The sequence below is a fragment of the Artemia sp. Qi Xiang Cuo genome, chromosome 19, assembly GCF_049724085.1.
Source record: "Artemia sp. Qi Xiang Cuo chromosome 19, ASM4972408v1, whole genome shotgun sequence".
NCBI lineage: Eukaryota > Metazoa > Arthropoda > Branchiopoda > Anostraca > Artemiidae > Artemia > Artemia sp. Qi Xiang Cuo.
In genome coordinates this window covers 17,742,526-17,764,669 of record NC_142812.1, presented here as the reverse complement: position 1 = coordinate 17,764,669, position 22,144 = coordinate 17,742,526, and the positions used below count along the sequence as shown (strand labels likewise).

General features: G+C 35.3%; 1 protein-coding gene across 3 annotated transcripts in view; it reads left to right on the top strand.

Moving 5' to 3' along the window:
* LOC148940564 (serine/arginine-rich splicing factor 7-like) overlaps positions 1 to 21,519 on the top strand; it is a 43,113-nt gene extending 21,594 nt beyond the window's left edge. Inside the window, exons 4-5 of one of the 3 annotated variants that reach the window (XR_016143373.1) lie at positions 143 to 500; positions 19,313 to 19,393. Coding sequence is in view for 2 of the 3 variants with exons in the window: in XM_089105275.1 (XP_088961401.1) it covers positions 19,313 to 19,393; positions 21,316 to 21,361 (127 nt within the window). In the remaining variant the exon portion in view is untranslated. Of the gene's footprint in view, positions 1 to 142; positions 10,192 to 19,312; positions 19,394 to 21,315 lie in introns of those variants that run through there. The other 2 variants (XM_089105275.1, XM_089105276.1) reach the window with 2 other exon arrangements.
* Positions 21,520 to 22,144: the final 625 nt, after the last annotated feature.

Here is a 22,144-nt window from a genome sequence, read left to right as displayed (position 1 = left end):
ATAACATGGGGGGGGGGGATAGTAGGCGCATTTTATAACATACAATCTTGGTGTACGTTTCCAAACTTTGTAAGTATCAAATAAGGTTTTTCTCTAATATTGTATCTTATTGCCACATCTCTAACTGTTTTCGAAATTGTAGGGCTGTTAATCGGCTGTGTGGATCTTGAATCCTTCGTTTGAAAGTTGCAACGGGTGCTCCGTTGAGTTAAGCATCAGCAACACCTGGGTTTCACCGCCTTGCGTCACCCTCTTCGCCCTCCTGAGGGTTATTTTCTTCGGTTACATCCCTGCACGGCGCATGCGTCGCTTGTCTCTTCTCCGCAAAGGCTCTTCGATTAGTATAAGAAGTGAACTCATTGCGCGACTGCGTCCATTCTTCTCTGCTCGATGCACTCCAGTGCTGATATGTCCTGTTCGCCTCGTTTTATCTCAACTTCTTCCCAAACAAAGGGGCGGAGTGGAATAAGTAGATAAAATATTTTATAAATTGTTAAAGGGTAATGAAGTACCTTGCATATAAGTTTAAACTCTAATTATGTAATTGACAACCTCTTTAGCAAGTCTAATTAAAATGGCAGTACTGTGTACCTCTTTCCAAAATTAAGCTTTTTTGGTTGGCAACACTTACTGACTTCCAACCTTAAAATCTATTCAGTAGACTTGCGCCCTTTTGGAAGAAGACACAAAAATGTAAAGATATATTAAAGTGAAAAAGGAAGATTTGGTAAAATTCTTTTGGTCAATTAGTGACATGCTTTTCCTCAAAATTAAAGTTCTGATTATATAAATTTAATAGTTCCTTGTGGGAGCCTTATATTATTGCTCTTTAAATTCCAAATCTTATTTTTATTCTACAATATTAAAACATGATTGGTTGGAAAATTACTGCACACAGACGGGGCATGGCGGGGAGTGGGAGGAATCTTGCCATTCTTTAGAAAATGGAGATAATTTGGTGTATAAACGCTCTTTGTTTAACATGTGAGAAAAAGCTTACGCAGTTCCACGCATTAAAGCACAAGGTAATGCCCCAGCTAGCACTAGCTACCAGTGCCGAGAAATATGGTTCTGGTTTAAATAAAGTTTGTTCCATTTAGAATTTACAAAAAACCAAGACCATTGCAAAGTGTGCATGCTCTAGAAAATTTTTGAATTTGATAATTTACGGATCTTGCCACTTTTAAGAAAAATGGGGAAAAATGAAATAGTTGGATGTAAAAGGGCTCTTTTCTCTGTGGCTAGAATCATACTCAATTCGAAGCATTAAAATAAAAAACAGAGAACAAAGACAAACAAATGGCTAGTCGGTTCATATATCTGAGTTGAAAGACCTTACTTTAAGGAGAATGATTACCAAAGGGTGTGACGCAGTAAAATTCAAATTGCTTAAGGGAATTCGATACCATTAAAAATCATTTTGCGAGTCTCAGTGTTTGCTGACAGTATCAAAGACAAAGGCTCATCAGTAAATTTTCCCAGCATCACTAGGTAGTTTCAGTAAAAATTGGTAGGGGATCTTCAATATGTCAATAGTTCGGAAAGTTGATAGGAGTCTAGTTCAAAGTAAATTGAACGCATAATTTCTTATTGTTTTAAGGTGAAACGCTGTCCATTCCAATGTACATATAGCATAAATAGTATACACCCTGTGTCGGAAAGATTTCAATCAAGGCGGTTAGCACAACAGGGAACCTCCAAAGCTGTCAAGTTATTTAATGATACTTCTTTTAGCTGATTTTTCATTTTTTTTTTCCAAGCAGGTATACCAGTCGATTTGAGGGACTGCCCTTTCCAGAATTAAAAAAAAAGATAAAAATATATGATGATCGTAAAGAGTGAAGTTGAATCTTAAAACGAAAAAAAAATTACAGCTTCGCTGTTTATGTTACATATATGTGAAAAACACTCAAAGAAGCTGGCTCTTAATATTTCCCTATGTTTGTAAAATTCTGAAAAACTAGCGCTTTACTGAAGGCTTATTGAATTTTTTTTAGAGAATTGATATTGTATGGTAAAATTTATTTATCTCATGACTGATAAAGATTATTGGAGGCTGTATAAGTTAGTTTTTATTTTCGGCTGGCTGCTTAAGGATTTCTTTTTTTTTGTGTGTGTGTGTTAATAAAGCGCTAGTTTTTCAGAATTCTACAAATGTATCGAAGTATTTTTCATTTATATGTTGCCTGAACTGCGAAACAGGAATTGTTGTTCGTCTTAAGTTTCAACATCGCTTTTTACTTTCATTAGAAAACTTTTCTTTGTTAGATTTTTTTTATTACACATATACAAAATAAACCTTATAAAAAGATCTAGTTTTTGTTAAAATAGGGTATTAAATATAGGCTTTACTTCGCATCTCTCTTAAACATTCCCTTGAATCCAATGGATATATTATCCTTGTCATCTTTGAGGAGTTGTAGCTAAAATTTAATTGTTTGATAATTAATTAATTAATGTTTGATAAGTTAATTGTTTAATAAAATTTAATCCTGTATGCAGTCTTACAAACTTGACGGACATTAAAAGAATTTAAGATGTGTAGTTAATATAATTTACCGAAATTCTTGTTATTATTTAATATTTTAATTTGTTATTTTTTAATTATTTAATTTGTTATAATTAAATTTTTTATACCGCAATGCTGCTAAGAATTTTGAACTTCTCACCAGAGTAAACCTTCACTATTTTTGCTTGTTGGACTTCTACATTCTAGGAGAACCAATCATGAGAAATGGAAATTGCACCATTAGAATCATTGTGATTGAAACTGAAAAAAATGAACCGACAACTGTGGTTTCAAACTGAAAAGAAACTGAAACCGACAACTGTGGTTTAAAACCTATGCATATGATTGCAGTTCCCCACCTTGAGCAACAGGGAAAATCATTTTTTTTTGTATAGGAAGCCCTTGAGTGTCTCCTTTTTTTCTTTTCTTCTTCGCCGCTAGTGGGGCACTGGAAAGTAAACATCTGAAAAAAATCTGTAAAAAGGGTATGAACCTAGATTATCACGACCATAACGTTGCGTCCTAACCTCTTGCCCATCATAGCCTATAGTTTATGTCCAAATTTATTTTTGCTGTTCCAATTCACAAGTTTATTATATGCTGGAAATTTATGGTAATAAAATAAATCTACAAAAAGTACATTGGTTTGATCAAGAGCTTTGAATTGAGTCATTAAACATCTCTTTACGATGTTACTGTAGCCTGCTAGTTCTGATAGTTGTCAGACGATTTATGAAACTTATTAAGGAAACTTATTTTTTTGTATAGGAAGCGCTTGAGTGTCTCCTTTTTTTTCTTTTCTTCTTCGCCGCTAGTGGGGCACTGGAAAGTAAACATCTGAAAAAAATCTGTAAAAAGGGTATGAACCTAGATTATCACGGCCATAACGCTGCGTCCTAATCTCTTGCCCATCACGGCCTATAGTCTTTGTCCAAATTTATTTTTGCTGTTCCAATTCACAAGTTTATTATATGCTGGAAATTTATGGTGATAAAATAAATCTACAAAAAGCACATTGGTTTGATCAAGAGCTTTGAATTGAGTCATTAAACGTCTCTACGATGTTACTGTAGCCTGCTAGTTCTGATAGTTGTCAGACGATTTATGAAACTTATTAAGGAAGCTGGGAGAAGGAGTATATGAGAAGGGTGATCTTAAACCTCAGGTTCAGAATTTTCGTCCATAAAGACTATGATAGTAAACCTTTCATGATTCCCAACATTTTAACTCCAGAGGGTCTTTCCATTTCGCTCCAGAGAGGCACCGAAAGGATTATTTTGGGTGCCATATGGATCTTTGTGGTGCCATATTTGATCTTTGTGGTGGTCAAGCCGAACTTATAAAAGGCACGTATATATAAAAATGAGCTTTCAGATGACCCCTCAAACTACTCTCTGGTGTTGCAGTGTCCCACTAGCGGCGAAAGAAAAAAAAGGCTTTTGCTTTCTATGCAAAAAAGTGATTTTCCTTCTTGTTGAAGGTGGAGACTGTAATTCTCTTTCCAGCTGTTTTTGACCATGTCGCTTCCAACGTTGCACCTATTCATTTCGATCTGTGCTATTTTCGAAGAGTTTCAGGCTCTTTAAAATTTCTATGAATTTGTTTTTGTAATAATATTTTATTATTAAGATTAATCGAAATACTAGTTACTGTTCCTGAATCACTACAGATGACAGTTTTTTTCGAGACGTGTTTTTGTAACTTTGGTGACTATGGGCTGTGGTTCGCTCTTTACTAGGTTACAACTATCGCTGCAACCTTGTATTCAAGATGATCCGAAGAGACGCCGTCTTCCTTTCGTTCCAAATAAAAGGGGTTTCAAGTCTGTAACTGGATATTCCTTTAATTTGGTTTAGAACAGGGGTCAATTGCGTGGCTGTAAGCTTAGTTCACACAGCTCCAAATGGGTACCTGCAGAAATCTGGGGAATGTAAACAAAAAGGTAAGAAGGTAAATCTGGGGAAGGTGGGGAAGGTAAGTGTGCGAAAGCAGAGGATGACCATTCCCAAACATTGCACTTCCGGGCTGAAGAGCCATGAAACGGAGATCAGCATCATCCGTGGGGACTGTAAAGGCCAATGCCGATTCCTTACCTTTTATTACGGTAATTCTAAAATGAATAAGAAAATAGAAATTTGTTATTCTTAAATGTTATTCTAATTGGGTACTATTATATCAACAAGTGAAAATGACATTATTTTTATACAATCCTGAAAAAGGTTTATGCCAGCTTTGCCTCTCACTCAAGACTATCTGTCTTGGCTTTTTCTACAATTAGCCATGGCTTGATGGCAACTTCATTTTAATTCAAACCACCTTCACCACCCAATTAGGGTGGTGCACCAATTAAGGCTGGGCGTATAATCGGCACCTTAATTTTGGAAGCTAAAATTCACTGCTCCTTAGATTCCATTTGTTATTTTATTCGAAGCAATCATGCGTGAAATAGTTCTGCTTCGCCTAGTAGGATCATAAGATATGAGTATGTATGAGTTACTCAGAGCCTAAATTGAGCAAGTCTATAAAATAAATACTGGAGAAAATCGGAGAAGTAGATGCATATCTAAGTATGATTTTAACGTACCGATCGCACGGTTGAGAGAGGGCCAAGATTTTTTATGTTTATTTTTCAGTATGTATGTGACTTATTATTCAATAGCTAACATTTTCTTGCTAATAGTTTGTTTTTGATTGAGGGAGGGGTATAATTTGAGTCGGACTTTTGGATGTACGTTTTGAAACCTGCACACTCGGGGCGGATATGCAGCGATCCGATACCTCCCCAGGATTGGCCCGACTTCACAATAGGAAAGTATATGCATTAAAATCTATTTTTTAGTGGTTTTTACATCCTTATCTCTCTAAAATATTGGTTATGTGTACATCAGTTCCGAAATTAGCAGGAAGTTTTACATCACAATTGGCATAATTTAGCTGAATAAAAACCAAACATTATTTCAACATGTTTTGTTTGTGGCCTATCAATTGGGTAATCCTACACTGGATAAGCCTTGCCAGTAAATCGAAAAGCTAGCCATATGGAAACGCTCCAAGATATCTGTGATGATATATCCTATTTTTATACAGTTTGCACAATTAAAATTTTTTGTCAGTTTTGAAAGCAAGATATTCCTTAAAAAGGTCTTAAGTACCAAGGATATACAAATAAAAGCACCCATCCTGGTCCATCTTTCGTCTATTCATACCTGGCAACCGTAATTTTCTTATCATTACAGATTTAGCTTTAATTTAGGGTAATATCCTAGTTTTGTCAGTGTTGCCACGTTAGACCCTAAAAAAACTAATTCGTTAGATTTGACAATGCTTTTCGTCGGTAAAAATTCAAACATGAACGATTTGTTTATTCGCAAAGGCAGCTACACCTTTTTAAATCTGTTAGGCGTGGTGGCATGTGTTTTTAGTTTATTTTTTAGTCATTTTCACTGAAATTTATTCTTTTTTAATTTTGGTACCGCTACTACCAAACTGCATATCTGCTGCTTTTCATTAGAAATTAAATCCTCATTTTCCCTCCATTTTTAAGGTGTATTTTTTTGTGTAATTTTCTGCTTAACCAGTATAAGTAATCGGATCGTATTTTCTATGTCCTTGCCGTTTCTCTGCAGTCCAACGGTTATAATTTTTCAGCCTAGGCTGACAATTTTTTCCACTATTCAATAGCTGATTTTCAGCTTTATGCATCTATCGAAATATACTTTAAAAATTTGCTTTGTTTTTTTTAGACTAAAAACCTTGTTCAAGATATGTCATCAACATGTGGAGAGTAAAATTTCCGTCTGTCTAACCGAGTCTTGATCATTTTGTATTTAAAAAAGGTCTAGGTAATATCATAATAATGGATGGATCTCAATGAATGGATGGATCTGAAATTAGGCAATCCAATGATAGAAGTATCTTGTCGTTTTAGTGTAAGAGGCATGTCATAAAATTGGTTGTTTCACAGGGAGTATGGACCTTAAGCGCCCAAGGAAAAGGAAATTGTTTTTCTCCTTTGGAGAAGAAATAAAAGAAGAAAAAAAAGTAAAAAGGAAAAATAATAACTAGTTTTCACGTGAACTGCATTTGTATCTAATTAATGTACTGATAATCCAATATATGGTAAATACTACTACTACTAACATGTCACTTTAGCACCAAGCCGCCCGGGGACTGACACAGATGTGCACACTCCACGCACGGGGCCAACACAATCTGTTCAAAACTTCCTTTTTTACTCCCTCCCAAGAAGCTCCCCTTTCCTTTAAATCCTTTCTTGCTCTTCTCACTCCATTTGGGGACGACCTGTTTTTCGTTTACCCCTAAATGGATGACCGAAAAGGGCGATCTTTGACAATCTGTCATCCTACATCTACAAAACATGCCCCAGCCGTCTCAACCTTTCTCTCACTATAGCCCTTGAAAGTGGGATAGAACCACGTTTTTTAAGCTTAAATACGGCTTTTTTTACTTGAAATACGGCCTTTTTACTGCGTGAAATACGGCCAGTCCAATGGGTCCCCAAAACTATTTGTAGACAATTCCTCTGGAAAACATCTAAAAATTCCACCCCCATGTTCTGAAGTGCCCACGCTTCAGAACCACACTTGACCTGTGTCATCACTGTACCTTCCAATATTCTTATCCTGGCTAACAAAATTATCTCTACTATTTCAAACTTTTTCAAATGTAAAAAGCACCCTGGGACTTGGCTTTTATTCTTAGTCTAATCGACTTCAGTCTTAATTTTCAAACCTATTGTTGCACCCTGAACTTTCAAAACTTCAAAAAAATCATTCAATTTGCTACTATTCTCATCTAGGATGCTTAAATTATCAGCATAATCTAGCTCTAGAACAGTTTCATTTCACCATTTGATTTCGTGCCCTCGTAATGCCTTTGCTGTGCTCCTTAAGGCGAAGTCCATCAAACTGATCCGTTTAAATGGAGATATAACGCAACCATGCCTAACTCCTTATACAGTATGAAACCAGCTTTATATATAGCATTTATTCCTGTTACATAGCATTTATCACTTTAATATGTTTATTTGTTATATCTTAAAAGAATAGGACGTTAACCAAAGCTCTTCTATCCGCTTAATCAAAAGCGCGTTTATAATACATAAAACTGAGGACCGAAGGGGTCTACTAATTCATGGGATTCTCAATTATTGACTTAAAAATGAAATTTGGTCGACGCATCCTCTCTCCTCCTTAAAACCGTACTCTTTTTTTCTCTTAAAACTTTTTCTGTTGCACATCTAAGTCTTACAAGTATTTGAGTATACTTTATAAAAGTATATGATGAATACCTCCATTTAAGAAATAATCTGAAAGATTATTCACTACAACAGTAAATACCATGTTTCCAAATTGTAAACGATTGAAAGTTAATGGGACAAAAAAAGCGATGAATAGTTATAAAGTAAACGAAAGACATGGAAAGGTAAACAATTTTTTTGTAAAATTAACAAAAAAGGTGAATTTTACTGTTTCCAAATTGTAGACAATTAAAAGTTAATGAAACAATAAAAGCGATGAAAAGTTATAAAGTCAACGAAAAGTTATTAAAATAAAGTATACAACTTTTGAGTAAAGTTAAACAAAAAAGTGAATTTTACTGTAAAGAATGTGTAGTCTTTCTTCAGGACTCAAAAATTTACTTCTGTTTTATCTGTTGAAAGTACCAAGTACATCAAAAGATCCACTCCCTCCGCTGGATATACCTCAAATCTATTCATATCTGAAAACTGCGATTTTCTAAGATTTTCTTTTGTTTTGTACCAAAATTATGTAGTTTGTAGGGCAGTCCCAGATCTTCGTCAGTAGTGCTATAAGCCAAACTAATAGCATATGTTCTCTTATTTATTCTATTCCTAGGGTTATATCTTTGACCAAGAGGGGATGAGGGATGGGATGAAGTGAGGAGTGATCAGCAGCCATGATATTTGGATTCTTTTTTTTATAGTGCTTTTCATCTTTAAAAATTTAAACATTCATAAAGACAGCTGCACCTTCTGAAGCTACAGCATTAATTTAATGTTTTTATTTTGTATTATTGAAATTACAGCACTCGACGGCAAAATTCGATGACAAGTTTTATTTTGGGTATTGATAGAATGTAAGTATATTGGAAGGACGTGCGAGAGAATCGTTCTTCCACTGCGGGAGAATTGTTTGCAAGGGAAATGTTTCCAATACTTTCGAATTTAAAAATATGATCTTCATTAATATGCAGAAGGAATGTCATGCGCAGGGGCATCCCTAAGGGGGGGGGGCAACCCTCCAACTTTTTTGGTATTCGGTAAAATTTTTGCCGAAGGCGAAAATTTCGGCAAATATTTTGCAAAATCAGCAGAAATTTAGCAAGAATCTTGATTTCGGCATAAATCAGGTAGAAATTCGGTAAAATTTACGAAAATCGCCCCCCCCCAATAAAATGAGCCTCGGGACGACCCTGGTCATGCGAAGTGAGAGATTTCCACAGGGGGTAGAACTACTATGCTCGTAGAACCCTTCGGAATTTAGAAAAAACGCCTACAACAGCACAAAGACGTTGTAACTAAAGCTTTAAATTCTAATAGTACTAATATTTCTTTTGATTCTGCTTTAAGTGGCCATATTTTTGATAACCCTAGCCATAAAAACTTCCCTTATTAGCAATGGTTTAGGCATAAAACAGGTTGTTCGAGAAGCAATTGCGATTAGACTCAAACTAAATACTAATCTTTTTTAAGTAGAAATTTGGAGGAGTACTCGCTAAACACCCTATACACAGATTTAATTAAGAACGATTTAACAAATTGTATTACAAAACCAGTAAACAATACCACTGAATCTGTTAGGGAAAGACTTTTGAGGCTAGCAGCCAAAAAGGCAAGATTTGCATTGGAAGCTTGTTTTTAACTACTTTTATTCCACTCGAATGAATTGCCTTTTTTCACCTCCCTTGATGGGGTTCTTTTCCTCAAAGAGGGTGGTTTGTCTTTTCTTTTGAGATGGCAGTAACGTGCCACTGTTAGGTTAGTAATATGTATAAAAACAAAAGAGATGTATTCAGGTCATTTCTAGGTAACTAGGAAATGCATTACATTGCTGTTTAAGGACGTCTTCAAGGACCTTGTGACCAGATTTCGGGTTATTTCTCTTTCTTCAATGTGAAGTAAACTTCCGGCTGCTGTAAATTAAAAGGCGACACTATACAATTTTATAGATAAGGCACTACACATTTCCCAGTTTATCGGTCTTGGACAAACATTCCAATATGAGATCAATTAAAGATAATGAATGTTCACTATTCCATGTATCATGATTTTTCTGCAAAAAAATCCAGAATATTTTCTATAATTTACATATGATGGACAATCTAACAAAATATGTTTCATTTATTCCACAATTTTCACGATTGGGATTTTCACCGTAAAAACGCTCCATGTAACTTCCTATAGCCCAGTGTCCTGATCTTATACGAAAAGCAGCTCTTCCTCTTTGTCGGTTAAGATGATGGTAAGCTCCAGGATTTGATTTGGTTGAGGTCAAGCATATTTTGCTTGTTCCTGTATTACCTAGCAATCACAGTTCATATATAATCCAGTATGATCAATCTCTATCTCACCCATTATAAAAACCCGGACCGGGGTGCGAGTGCTCCGGAGAACGTTTTTGCAGATATAAACATAGGCGAAGTCAGATTAGCGGGAATGCAGGTTAGTCTGTTTCCGACTTTTTCCATCAAAGTGAATTGAAACACTCGGAAATAGACTAACCTGCATTCCCGCTAATGCAGAAATAAGTGGGAGGAGCTTTTTGTTTGCACCGAGAACGAAGACCAGAAATGATCTGCGATAAGCTTACTGATATATTCTGTCTACTGTGCTAGCAATAGTCGGTCATTCCTTGTTATCTTTTGCATTATGGTAGCAATTTGACTTATTTCGTTTGATGTGTCTGGCATTAAAACTCCACCATCCAATATGGCTTCTTTTGCTAGCTTGTCTACAGCCTCATTACCGGGGATCCCAGCATGACCAAGCAACCACTGTAAAGATATAGATCAGCCACTATTCATTGAATCAAGCAACATAGAATAATGTTTATGAATTTCAAAAATTTTTTATTCTTTTTTAGATGGGAATTTAGAATTGCTGTTTAAACACTTTTAGTCACAAAATATTATATACGGTTCATGCTTTCGGTATTAACTTCTGATCACATTGACAGCAATTTGAATTTTAATACACTGCCTGAAAAATTGAAGAGAGGGGGGGGGGGACAATATTTCTTACTTATTTGCAAACTAGGTATTAAACATAACAATGAAAGAGCAAATTCAATGCAATACTGGTTATTCCTTTTTCTAGATGGATTATTTGTAAGTATTCTACCGGTCTTGATGATTCTGGTTTTAACAGAATTATTATTACTGATCCAAACCTTTTGAAGATAACTTAGTGCTTGAATTTTCTGACGAGTCGAAATTAACAGTACTCCAGCTTCACTGTGCAGAAATTTTGTTGGCGTTGTTGTCCTGGTTCCAAAGGCAATCCGAAGCGCTGAATTTTGGATTGTGTCAAGCTTTTTCAGAGAACTGATCCCTGAAACATTACCGAGTTTTCAGTCGTGCTTCGATCCTTGACAAATTCACATTGAAAATCGTTCATATTCTGTTTCCCTATTGTGATGTAATTTATTCTATTTTGTACGAGTCTTTCATAAACTTTACTAATTACTGGTTACAGGGTAATAAATCTATATCTATTTAAACCGGCTAGGTCCTTGCCATACTTGGTTAGCATAACTGCTGTACCTTCTTTTCATATTTCAAGAAATTCATTTTGGAACCATTGATGATTTATGATGTCTAAAAGTGTTTTTACCCAATTCTCCGACAGATCAATCAGTTTAATGAATCAGGGGTAAATTCCATCATTGCCTGGCGCGGTAGCTGGCAAGCCACTTATCCCGCTATTCAGCTTAACAATTGTGAATGGATAATTATAAAGCTCTTGATTACTCTGGTTGTTGATTTGGTTTATTTTCCAAATATTAGGGACATCTCCTTAAGAGTCTGCGTCATGGTGACCAACAGTGCATTTGAGAAGTTCCAATCCTGCATTAGCTTTTTCTTCGTCTCTAACTAGTGCGTGACCATTCAAATATAGAAGGGAATTGGAGCAAGCTGGTGGAGTACCCATCTTTGACTTTGTAAATCTGAAAATATTGGATGGTGGTTTTCGAAAGTCAAGGCCATCAAAGAACTTCTTCCGTGACTCTTGTTTTCTTTATATTATAATTCGTCTAAAGTTGGCTCTTGCCTTTTTAAGTTCTATGAGATTTTCAATACAGATTCCACGATTACACTTCTTTTTAATATTACTAAAATTTTCTTTGTTTGTTCACAACTTTAATTCCACCATTTAGACTATTTATGATTGTCGCTATAAACAATTTTTGGCCCTGTGCTGTACAATTTTTAGAATTTCACTTTGGAAAATGTCTATAGCCACTACTACTACATACTATGGCTTGCAATCTCCTTTATGTTAGTTTGTCTGCACTTCATTGTATATTCATTGCATTTTGCTTTATTCAAGTTATATTTTGTTGGTGTTTGGTTTTCATTTTGTGGCGAAAGATTTTAGCTACTCCAATTAGTATACAATTATGGTCACTAAACAAAGGTGCTACATCTAAAACAGATATTAAGCTTTAGTTGCAATATTGGGGCTATAAAACTGAAGGTCAATGGTGGTATATGTTAGCCTCGGGGAATTATGCCTTGTTCTTAACCCTTTGAGAGTCAATAAGCAACATGTGCTATTTAGGAGTAGATATTCCACACTGGCTCCAGCTTGGTTTCTGATTGGGCAGTAACACCATACACTACTATGGGCATTCAGGTTCCCTACAATAATATAGTTATAATTGCTTGGGATTTCACTGACTAAAGCAAGTAACTCGGTACCAATGTCAGTGTTCCCTGAAGTATTATAAATATTAATTATATACAGAGGTTATTTTTTACCTTTTATGAATATATTGCACCCAATTACCTCTATTCCTTTGTCATTCATAGAGTCCATAGAGTGCATTGTAAGTGGAACAAAATGTATATTTTTATGGATTCCTATCTTTACAGCACCAGCAGTACCACTGCTTCCGTCCTTCCTTATAATTTGGTAGGGACATTTGGTAGTTTTGAAACATTTATTCTGAAGCCAAGTTTCTTGTACACAGAAGATGTCAACATTTTCATCACCCATACAGTTTAGGAAGATATTCTTTTTTATTTCTAAGGAATGATTGTGAGTTCCATGTTATTATTTTCAGATTATTAGTTGTTCTGTCCATTGTATCGAGTATTTAAAATAGCACCTTCAATTTTGAGACTGTCTAATTTTACACTGGTCAAAGTTTAGATAACTGTGCATAAATGATCTATTCTGCTGTTTATATTGCTGTCCTGTATTTGAAAAATCAGGTGTGATAGCCAAGGCTGAAACAATAGATGTGAGAATACCTGCTGCTGATGTATTGTGGTTACTTTTCTGACTCAATGAGCTGTGACTGGGGGATTCTTTTCATGCTGCTTGTGCATATGTTCTGTACACAACCTGAGCTCTCTTGTATCCCATGTTGTATTTTTCTACCATCAGTAATACACTTATATTTTGTTGCCTGATAGGACACTTTCTAGATGTTGGGGAGTGACAACCTTTGTGATAACCATTGAAAAAATCTTGAGCAAGCTGGTTTATTTGCTTAGCAATTTTTCTTTAAATGACCATAACGTTGGCATTTGGCATTACGATTATATACAAAAACTTACTTTTTTCTTTCCGCAACACCATACAATAGGTGGCAAAGAATTGCTAGAAAACACCACCATAACAGCATAGCTATCTTCAAGTTTCCTTGACCCCCTGTTGTATCTCTTCTGCCATACAACCTCAGTGATCTGAATAGATGACTTTATGCGCTCTTTTAATTGTGCATCACTCAAATACAAGGGCACTCCCCTGATAATCCTCTTCTAGTACATTCCTTCTTCTGAGCTCCCACTTTTACACCTCCTATTCATGAAATTTTTTTTTAACTTTTTCTGCTTCTTCAATGGTATTGACATAAACTGACAGCATATTTCTTTCTCGTTTTAATTCTAATTATACCTGATGGGGGAAACACAGTCCTTTAATGATTTAAGTATGGAAAATTCATCTGCTAATTTCTGATTCTTGTCTATCACTTCAAATTCTACCCTTGTCAGAAACATTTCAATTACAGGAATATCACAATGGCTTGTAACTGCTGACTCAGTTTCTTGTTTTTTTTATTTTTGCTCTGTGTACTCACACCTGGGGAACTTACTCGTTTTCTTCCCAAAGAAGGGTTCAATCCCAGACTTGGGAATAAAATTTTTCCATTCTCACAGCTGTCGATTATTCCTTCTTCCAAGATAGGATTAACACTTAACATATCTTCATCAGAGTCTGCTGGTAATGATGGGAAATTATTATTATTGTCAAGAATCTGGAATCTGTTATTGGCAGGTATATTGTAACCACTGATACTGACTTTATAAGTTGTCCATTAGTTATTCACTGGGACATGCACAACTTGTTGCTGGGGCTGCCACTGCCCCTGTTGAGAAAATAGCGAGCCTGATACTGGCTGTATGACATTGGGGCTGAAACATACTGAACATTACTTCCATATTGTTCACCAACACGGGTGTTTGGTTGAATGATTATATAGGGTGAGGACTGATAAGCACCTGATATTGGTGACCCCCCCCCCAACTGGGGGGTGTTGGTTACTCATATTGACACAACAAGCAAAATTCTCACTGCTTTAATAAGGCACAATAATTGAAACTGCAAATAGTTAAGGCACAATAATTGAAATTGCAAATGATTTAGCAGGATAACACTAAAGCAGGATACAATAAAAATCTATACTTTAGAAAGAAGATATCTATCCAACCGTTATTCTTCTTCTTCCTCAAATGCATTAAGTGTTGAAGTTAAAAGACGAATTCAAATCAGTCTGCTGATGTAGTCTAGCGCCAAAACTTGAAAGTTTTACTTTTTAGAAATGAAAATGTCTTGAAATCAGAAGTTGTTCTTCCAAGAAGCAGATTATGAGTTCGATGCGACACATATAGTTCGTTCGAGCATGTCTGATAAGACTTATCGGCTGAAAATTACTTCCAGGGTTGCCACCTGAAGCACGAGGTTACCTGCATTGCCTGGGGTTAGCAGGTGTAACTTGTTCGACAGCTAACCCACAGAATTTCAAATACCACTGCCGAAACGCTAATGATAAATAATCAGGCTTGTCGGATAATTAATCTTTGGGTGCTTGCACGCTCTAACTTGGTTATTTATCCTGCTTTATCGAATTATAACCACTGCAAATTTTGTAGTTGTTTGCTTTTCCATTAAGATAAGATGGATTGCGCAAATTGAATGTTGCATGCTTTGATGAGCCGAATTTTCACTACAGAGTCCATAATAACATTTAAGGAAAAATTGAAAAACAGGCCACAAAAACACAAAGGCTATTTCAACTACCCTCCTAAATTTGAAAGGTACCGTTTCATGCACTAAGAGTGTTAATGAAGCGTGTCTGCTCAACTATTCAAAATCAAAAGTTGTTCCTTGCCAAAAAGAAGTTTTGAGTTTCAAAATTTCTTTTCCTTTTTTCCATCACTGTGAAACTGCAAAGTTCAAAACAACACTTCATAGCATGAAACTAGTATTATAATTGATCGTGCTGCATAAATTGGAGATCTATGCAAAATCCCTAGATGTCTCATTTCCCGTTTAATCAAGATAAGATTGATTACGCCAAAAGGAATCAACCATGGGCTCTGACTGTCCGATTTCGTATTTTTGAGTTTTACAAAAAAACGTTAAAAATGATTTTTCGTCACTTCTTGCGAGTTAGCAGCTTCAAGGGTAATTCCTAAAAAGAATTTTTTTGCGCCCCTTTTTTTGCAAGCTTCGACGAGTCGAATTCTTATTTTTGAATCTGTTACAACACGTAAAGAAATATCAAAAACAGGCCGCACAGTTGAATTTGTATTTTTGACTCTCAACTCATTTTTTTTGAATCTATAACAACATAAAAAAACAAATCAAAAACAGGCCCCACAGTTGAATTTGCATTTTTGAGCCTCAACCCCCTGAACGAATAAAAACATGATCTGCTATGATTTTACACGCAAATTAAAAACTTCAAAGTGTAATTTCTAAAAAAGGATGTTTATGCATGAAATGCTTGAATTGTTTGTCTTTTTTATTTTGGACGGCCAACGTCCAAGTTCATATTTTTGAGTCTTACAAAGGTACGTATTAAAAAATGGTTAAAAATGATTCTTCGTCACTTCGTGCGAGTCAGCATCTTCAAGTATAATTCCTAAAAACTTTTTTTTTTGCGGCCCTTTTTCTCAAGCCCTGACGAGCCAAATTCTTATTTTTGAGCCTATAACAATACCGAAAGAACAATCAAAAACAGGCCGCATGGTTGAATTCGTCTTTTGAGTCTCAGCCCCCCTGAAAAAATAAAACATGATCTGCTTTTATTTTACACGCAAGTTAATAACTTCAAATTGTAATTTCTAAAAAAAAAAATTTTTTTAGCACTGATGCTAGAATTCTTTTTTTTTTTTTTTTTTTTGGACGGTCAACGTGCAGCCCCAAAAGGGCCAAATTTTGTACTTTAGATAAAATTTTAAAGTTTCATATTTATAACACAAAGTTTGTCGAAGCCCATAAAAGCTCAATGTTCTCGGCAAGGGCATATCCAGGATTTTTGTTTGGGGGAGGGGCATCCAAAAAACTTAAAGAACCTATCACATTTGTTTTATATCTTTATTGTTGGGTTTTCACGAGTCGTAAAAAAGTGGGGTCTCTAACCTGGTAACCCGAGTGCTACCTTATTCATTCCAACAAGAAAAGTTTGATAAAGGGTAAGAAAACAAATGTTGTGTTTCACTGGAAGAAGGTTAAAAACATAATTTTGGAATTCAATGAAGGTAGTTGGATTTACAGTCTACTGAAATTGAAGAAAGGTTAACATGCACATAACGAAAATCTAAGGGGATACGCTACCTTAAAGGATCATCCTATCTCGTCTATGTACACTTTTTCGTACATAGTGTACACTATGTACACTATCACGTCTATTTCGTGGAGACAAACAATTTATAATATATTGGGTGGTCTTGCTATAGCCTCTAGAGTTTGGATAAGAATTGAAAACTAACTGCCGACGCCTTCTTTCCCGGAAATTTTCGTAAAACTATTTAACTTTTCCTGTTTCGCACTGGAGATACAAATATTCGTTTGAATAAACCTTGTGTCATCAGATAGTGCGAATTTAGTTTTTTCGATTAAATGGAGCAGCATTTTCTTTCTAAAGTTCAGGAAAGGACAGTCCTTAAAAATGTTGTGCCATACTTACTAGAAAAATGCTAAAAATCATCGTTGAGTAATTTGGCCGCTTTGGGAGTGCCCTGTGACGCCACCCACTTTGATTGGAAGCTCGCCGACAAAAGGGAAGTAAACTTTGCTGTCCTTTCAGTCAAACCACAAATCTCGCCAGGTCTTAATTGCTAGTCCCCTAGGGGACTTCGATAATGGGTCCTTGCTCTTTGTGGTGGTCAGCTGATGTTGAGGCTCTAAAAATGATTTTAAGCTTCCCTGTCGCCTTAATAAATTGACCATTAGGGTGCATTCCAGGGTTGACAAGAACACTAAAACAAAACTTTTCGCTCCAGCTGACGTTATCCCAATTGCTTGAATGATAGAAAAGTAAAAATCAATGATCAATTTACGTGTAGTAAATCTATGATTATCATTATTCATATTATTATCAGATTTAAACACTCTGAAAATATTACTAGAGTGAAAGGAAGATAAATGTAAGTTAAACTTGTGATGGTTATGCCCTTAGAAGCCCAATAAGTCTTTAGTTAATTCACAACTGTTGTCCTTGAATGCCGAATTTAAGTAACTTCTTTAGTTAATGTAAAGTTGCTGAGGCTGACAGCCTGGAATGTGTCCGAAACCAGCAAACGATAAGCTAAAAGTAATTGGTACTAAATAGCTTAAGAAGGTCTAGTTGTCTGTAGAAATCAACAGATTGTTAATGTCTGAATTTTTACGGATAAAATTTTCTGTCAAATCTAACTAATTATTTTGGCTTATTTGTATTCACGGTTCGATTTGGCAACACTGACGAAAATATGATATTACCTTATAAACTTTAAAACACCGAAAGAAAAGACTGACCGGCAAAAAAAAAAAAAAGGAACCTATACTACCTGTATAACCATTCCCAGTAGATACTAACCCCAAGTGACTTCTATAGTTAATGTTAAGTTTCTATGGTTTACAACCTGGGTGTATATGTTATTTATATGCAATAATACTGTCATATTTTTTTTTTATTATTTGGAGGTGCAAATGCATAATCACCGTACAATTTGGGCCTTGCAATAGATGGGGTCGAATTCCAGACCCTGTCTTACCAAGCAGAGACTAATTTACTGTGTCACCACAGGAGTGTAAATTTTCAACATACTTTTAAATGGCACTGCCTCAGAGTTGTTTAATTTCACTGTTTGTGAAGCAGTCTCATGTCCATTTAATTTGTCCCAAATTAAACCCTTGAAAATTTGGATAACAATGGTTTATCAATAACTCGCTGAAAGTTTGCCCTTGGTTCCCTGTGTGTGCACCTGGGACAATGCCGCGTTTACTTAGAAACATTTCAAACTGATTACTGTCCGTGCGTTGTCGCAAAACCAAAATGGGGCCATGTGTGCGAAAATTGTGTTAAGTGGGCAAACCTGATTGTAAATTAATAATCTCGATCAGAAATATGCCATTCCACTGACAATCTGGATCATAAAAATGCTGTTCCCTCTCAATCGTATGAGTTAATAATCTAGATTTTGAATTTGACTATTCAAAGGTGGATTTTCTAGATTTTGAATTGCGAGTTTATATATTTTGCTCTTCAAAAATTTGAGCAGTCAGGTTCAATAAATGTCTTGTTCCAATGATTATCCTGAACCTTGTTTCAAAGGTATGATCTGTCAGTGGGAAAGGTCTAAGTTTGCAGCAAATTGATTCTTTTTTCTATGGACAAAGGTGATTGAATTGAATATCTTGAAAAAATCCCTCTAAAATGGGAAAAATTGTGGCGTACTTTTTAGCAGGACTGTTGAATAGGAGCAAAGAATAGAGTAGTTTTGAAATGAGTAGGAAGAATGCGTACTGAATTATTATTAGATATGTATAAATTAAATAGGGAATTCTGATTTTGACATGTGTTTCAACATGGATAAGCCATTATAGAAAGAAAGGACCTCGATACGCATGGATTTCACTCTCAGGTATAACCAATGATCTTGATTAGTTTGTGAATATTGTAGCTATAATTGCATTTGAAAAATCAGAATGATGAACGAGTATGATCAAGGGTATTCCAGACTACTTTTCATTGGAAAAAGGTAGCTGTGGGAGGGGTTTAACTTTGATAATGTAAATGAATCCCTGCTTCTTTTTCTGTTGAAAATAATTTATCCAAAGATTATAGCTGGTTCTTCTTATACACTTTCAAAAATTGCAAAGATCTGTTCACATAGGGAAAATCGTCCAAGGCCCGATAAAATCATGGAAAATTGTTTAAAATTTGATTTTGCTATCTCTCCTAAGGTCATAAAAAGAAGGTTTTTAAAATTCAAGTCTGGATAATTATTTTTTGACTAATATCATTTTGAAATTAAATTCAGGTCTCCAAGCCGTTCCAAATCACGGGATCGTCGCTCTGAATCGCGAGATCGTTCAAGATCAGCTTCAAGAAACAGGAGCAGGTAGGAATTGAGTTTCTTTCATTTTCTTTCTTTTTTCCTTTTTCTTTCTTATTTTAAATTTATTTTTTTTTTTCGATTTGTTTCCATGAGGAAACGTAGTTTTCTCAGTCTGTTTTAAATTAATTGTATATCTTTTGTAAAGTCTATATGGATTATAAGGTATGTTTGAAGCAGGAGCAGCAAATCACGAAAATTTAGTGGTGCGGGAGGGGGTAAGTATTTTCCCCTCTGTTAAAATGATACAACAATTATTTTTCAAATCCAGGGGTGGGAGAGGGCAATCCCTTTTCCCATTTTTTTTTTCAATAAAAACACTAGTTAGAAGACTTAAATGGGAAAGTAATTATTTGAATTTTACATTTTTTTAAACTTGTATTATTGATACTTTGTTTTTGAATATTATTAACTCGGGTTTATACTTTACCATAATTATTTAAAAACTACAATCAGCTTTTGTGAAACTTACTCTAATGTGTGATTTTAAACTTTATTCTGGAGTCTGAGCTTTTGGATTCTAATATATTAGAGGTCCAAAACGACTGCTGTTGGACGTTCGAACGATGTTAGTGAATGCAGGTTTAGTCTTTCATAAGTTCGTTTAGTTCCCACAATATTTTCCTAAAATTTGACTTAAAATTTGGTACTTTTGTCTTATACCCACTGCACTCAAGATCATGTATCGCGAACATGAGACAATAACCGGTTTTCATGGTCTTTATACCAGACAATATCAGCTTCGGCTCAGTGGGAAACAACATTGTAGCTATATTTTAATTAAACATTTAGTTGGTATTTAGGTTAGTTGTTTATAGGGGAGGTTACGTTAGGTTAGGTTAGGTTAGGTTTCATAACTTCGTTGAAAAAGTACTATATTTTCATCATATTTTGTTTTATTTCATTAGCATTAATCAAACTTCACTTCTCGACAGAACTTGAGTGTGGTGACTATAAGATACAGGTACCAAAATTTTGTCATATTAAAAGAAAAGTGCTGGAAATTTTCAGACATATACTCTTTAAAATAACTTGTAATTGAAGTACTACCAAAATAAGGCCTTGAACTTGATATTTTTTTCGGGGGGGGGGGGGTTGGAATATTATGATGGATTGGTATTTAGTAGTTCATGTTGCATACAATTAGGCAAATAAGCTGTTAGTTGATAGGTTGATTTGTAAAATTTGGATTGATCCAAGTTTTGGATGAGGGTGTATTTGTTTTACCACGTTTACTGGACTGCCCCTTTGGTGGGTATTATGCCTGCTATGTCCTGAAGAGTATTATGCTATTATGTATGCTGTAATTTTGTTTCTAATAAATAAATAAATTGGAAAGCAAAAAGAAAAACAAAAAAAAAGTAAAAAGGTATTTTCGATAAGAAAAGACACCACCCCCTCTCTTCTCTATGATCCAATTTTTATCCTCCTGCACGCTTAAAATAGTCTAATAAGTTTATCTTCTAGAAAAATAACTTGGAATATTCCCAGTATTCCACTTTTTACCCTTTTACTTTTTTCAAAAAGTCCAACGTCCAGCCTAAACCAGTAACCTATAGATTGGGAATCTGATGCCCTACTATCTGAGCTAGCCATGGTTGTTATTGTGTTTTACATCTTGGTCTATTAATATTTACAAATAAACGTTTTTTTTTCTAGAGTTACCAACCCTTAATAGTTCCGTAAAGTAAGATAAACTATATACAAATAAATAATTCTAGGAAACAATTATTTTGAAAAAGCAAGTTTTAGTATGTAGGCTACAGACATGTTCTTACTTTAAACTCTCCTTTTTTGTTATTTGTAAAGAACACGGTGTTGTTCTATTTCATACTACTGTAAGAAAAGGCAAAATCGTTTTAGCATGAAAAATGTTCAAAAGTGGAGTCAAACTATTATAATGGGCTCAATTATTACTTTCTTTGTAGGACTCCAGAAAGACGCCGTGAAGATAGGAGTCCACGTGAGGATTGAATGGGAGTCTGCCAACACTTGCCGTGATATATAGAGTTAGTTTCAGCATTTCGGTAATCATTACCAATCACGGAAGTATGATACCCATTGATGATATCAGTTTTTTTTATTTACTCATATTTTGTTGGACAATTATTTAAATGTATTTGAGTAAGAAATTTGTGAAAATTTAGAAAAATACACAGATACTTTTAGTGTAGCTATTGGTGGAAATTTTGTCATAAGGTCAATCAAAAAGAGCCATCTCAATTAAACTTTGCAGGAATTAAGAGTGAGGGAGTGAGGCTTTGTCAAGTGGGTGAGGGAGGCGTGGTTCATAAATCCAAGGCATTTGGACACAGAAAAGGTGCTTGGATCTCAATCGCTTGTTATGGTTAGTGAGAACTAGTGTCCTATTTGGGGATCCAGCCTCAACTGAGTGAGGGAGACGTGGTTCATAAATTCACGACATTTGGACACTGAATCGGTGCTTACATCTCAATGAATTGTTGTTAAAAGTGGGAACTAGTGTCGTATTCGGGGATCCGTCTAATTTCAATCCTCAACTCCTTGAGAGTTGAGGAATCCATCCTTAATTGGGCGAGGGAGACTTGGTTCATAAATGCACGACATTTGGAGACAGAAAAGGTGATTATAAAGGTGATCTCCAAAAATTATAATGGAAAGTGAGAAATAGTCCTACTTGGGGGGTGCACTACTTATGTGGCCTTTAAGGAGGAGTGAAAGAATTCCTACATTATTCATCAGAAAATATTCATCAGAATACCTCGCTGCATGAAGCTG